At 41.2% G+C, this 2,670-nt stretch overlaps 1 protein-coding gene across 2 annotated transcripts; it reads right to left on the bottom strand.

Moving 5' to 3' along the window:
* Window positions 1–639: 639 nt before the first annotated feature.
* LOC106329000 (dnaJ homolog subfamily B member 1-like) lies at window positions 640–2,600 on the bottom strand. Of its 2 annotated transcripts, XM_013767560.1 has the most exons (3): window positions 1,811–2,600; window positions 1,175–1,626; window positions 640–855 (listed from the first exon to the last, which is right to left on the bottom strand). In XM_013767560.1, the coding sequence occupies exons 1-2, from the start codon at window positions 2,395–2,397 to the stop codon at window positions 1,182–1,184; spliced, it is 1,032 nt and encodes a 343-aa protein (XP_013623014.1). In that variant the 5' UTR covers window positions 2,398–2,600; the 3' UTR covers window positions 640–855; window positions 1,175–1,181. The 2 variants fall into 2 exon arrangements, with proteins under 2 accessions (XP_013623014.1, XP_013623015.1); XM_013767561.1 differs by lacking the exon at window positions 640–855 and having other exon boundaries at window positions 1,155–1,626.
* Window positions 2,601–2,670: the final 70 nt, after the last annotated feature.

Raw genomic sequence — 2,670 nt, 5'->3', positions numbered from 1 at the left:
AAAAACGCAAAAACGCGTTTTGACGCCAAATACGCAAAAACGCGTTTTGACGCCAAAAACGTTTTTTCACGCCAAAAACGCAAAAACGCGTTTTCTCACCAAAACCGAAAAATGTGTTTTCCCGCTAAAACCAAAAATCTCGTTTTCCCGCCAAAAACGCAAAAACGTGTTTTCTCGCCAAAACCGAAAATTGTATTTTCCCGCCAAAACCGAAAAACGCGTTTTCCGCCAAAATCGAAAAATCTCGTTTTCCCGCCAAAACCGCAAAAATACATTTTCTCGCCAAAACAAAAAAATCTCATTTTCCCGCCAAAATCGAAAAATCTCGTTTTCCCGTCAAAATCGAAAAATCTCGTTTTCCCATCAAAACCGAAAAATCTTGTTTTCCGCCAAAACCGAAGTTATAGTCGGTTAAAGTTTTTTTTCAAATACAATTTAGTTTGAAACTCTAATGTTTTTTTTTTCAAATACATGTTTATCAATTTTTTTTGTTTATTAGAAGTTATTATTGTATTAAATCAAGACAAGTGTATTTTGGTAATTTGTTTACTAAACTCATTTCGGTAGAAATGAAAATAAAGAAACAAACATAAAATTTATTTAGATGATTCATCTAGATGAACCACTTGGATGGACAAACAAACAGTACCAAAAATCTGAATGAATGATCTGAATAGATCATACAAATGGATCATCTGGATGGAGATGACAGATGGTGAAACGAACATACAAATGGATCATCTGGATGGAGATGACAGATGGTGAAACGAAAAGCCTCTTATACTAATATTATCTAATCTTGGGAGTAGAGAGGGAGACCCTTGAGAAACAGAGAATTGAAGCTATGTTTCGCCAAAGACATCACATGATGCTTTACTCTAAGCTTACCAGAACACCAATGATAGTGGGGCACAGATGATTTTTATTAGTAAGATTAATAGGTAACAAAGCATACATCAATGCGACTCTGGAGTACACTCACATAGAGGCCTCGAAACCAAATCAAATAAATAAATTAAAAACAAAAAAAAAGAAAAGTGTACAAGATAAGTAAAAGCAAAGCTTGTGTGTTTGATCTTCGGCTTTCAAATCCAAGCCCCCTTAGAAGAATCAATCCTAACAATCACAAATCTATCATCTCCTTTACTTTTGGCTATATCTACATTTATCATCTAACTTCTTCATAAAACCCCACCAAGAACTCTCTTCAGCTCGGATTTCTGTTCCCCCGTCAGCTTGGACGGATATCTCACGTTAAGCTTCAATCTCAGGTTACCTTTTCTCCCGGGTTCTTTAGAGATAGGCATTCCTTCGTTCGGAACCACAATCTCGTGATCAGGGTTGATGATATCGGTTAGTGGGATCATGAGGGTCCTTCCATCAAGCGTGATGAGGTCAATAGTCTTACCAGTGAGTGCTTCAAGTAGAGTGATCTCCTGACTGAACACAAGGTCGTTTCCGTCACGCTTGAAAACAGGGTGTGGCTTCTCTTCAACCACGAAGATGATATCTGCCGGTATGATTCCAGGCTCTTCGTTGCCTTTCTCAGGGAAAGTGAGCTTCGTGCCTTTCTTCCACCCTGGTTTTATTTCTATGGGCAATATTTCCTCTACGACCCTCATTTTACTGCAAAAAAAGAAAAAACCAAGAAACATAACAGTATTCAGACATCAGTTCGCATGCATATACATTCATCTTTTTCTTACAGTTGAACCAATGGCCAACAAGAAGATCCGACACCTAACCTAACTAGAAAAGCTTATGTCCTGAATCATCCAATGAAAGTATAGAGAGGGAGAAGGAAACATACCCAGAAGCGTCGTAAACGTTTCTGGATAAGCGCATCTTCTTCTTCGCACCTTTGGAGAGATCCTCCAAACTACAGGGCAATGGATTCTCAACAGCAGGAGCTTTCCTAAGCTCACTGCTACGACCATTGGCGAAATTACCGTTCCTGAAACTCCCATCCCTGAACGTTCTGTGTCCTCCTCCTCTGGCACTGCCACCGCCTTCAGAACCAAAGATCTCGGCGTAGATATCATCTGCGTCTCTAGGGTTGAAACGGAAGGACGCGGCGTTCGGCGGATGCTGCCTGTGCTGGTGGTGAAACTGCGGCGTTCTCCAGGAGGAGGAAGAAGAAGCATCCGAGGAAGAGGGGATTTTACCAGATTTGAGGCCTTCCTCGCCGTAAAGGTCGTAGATCTGGCGCTTCTGAGGGTCGGAGAGAACGTCGTAGGCCTCGGAGATCCCTTTGAATTTGGACTCAGCTTCGTCTCGCCTTGCGGAAGGATTCTTGTCGGGATGCCAGATCATGGCGAGACGCTTGTAAGCTTTCTTTAGATCATCCTCCCTCGCGTTGTGATTCACCTTCAGTACATTGTAGTAATCCACACCCATCTCTCTCTCTCTCTCTCTCTCTCACAATGACTGTAACACTTTTACCAATCTGTCCTTATCGTAATTTTCCCCGGTCGTTCACGATAATTGGCCGTCGCCCGAGAAAGTAGAAAATAAGAGAAACAGAATCAGAGGCGGCTGCGTGGGATACTAGGGGAGAGGAAGGGGAGTTTTCATGGTTTTTTGTAATCTCCATGTGCTTCTCTATATTGCCCATTGGGCTAATGAAATAAATCGCATAAACACACCAAAAAAAAAAAAAAAAAAAAAAAA

The sequence above is a fragment of the Brassica oleracea genome, chromosome C3 (genome assembly GCF_000695525.1).
Source record: "Brassica oleracea var. oleracea cultivar TO1000 chromosome C3, BOL, whole genome shotgun sequence".
In the NCBI taxonomy this organism is placed as follows: domain Eukaryota; kingdom Viridiplantae; phylum Streptophyta; class Magnoliopsida; order Brassicales; family Brassicaceae; genus Brassica; species Brassica oleracea.
Note: the sequence above shows the minus strand (reverse complement) of the source record. Positions and strands in the feature narration are given on the sequence as shown.

Excerpts from the sequence above, each read along its gene's own strand:
- LOC106329000 (XM_013767560.1), bottom strand. The coding sequence starts at position 2,397 with ATGGGTGTGGATTACTACAATGTACTGAAGGTGAATCACAACGCGAGG. Across the intron at positions 1,627-1,810 it reads AACGTTTACGACGCTTCTGG|TAAAATGAGGGTCGTAGAGG; the intron begins GTATGTTTCCTT and ends CTTTTTTTGCAG.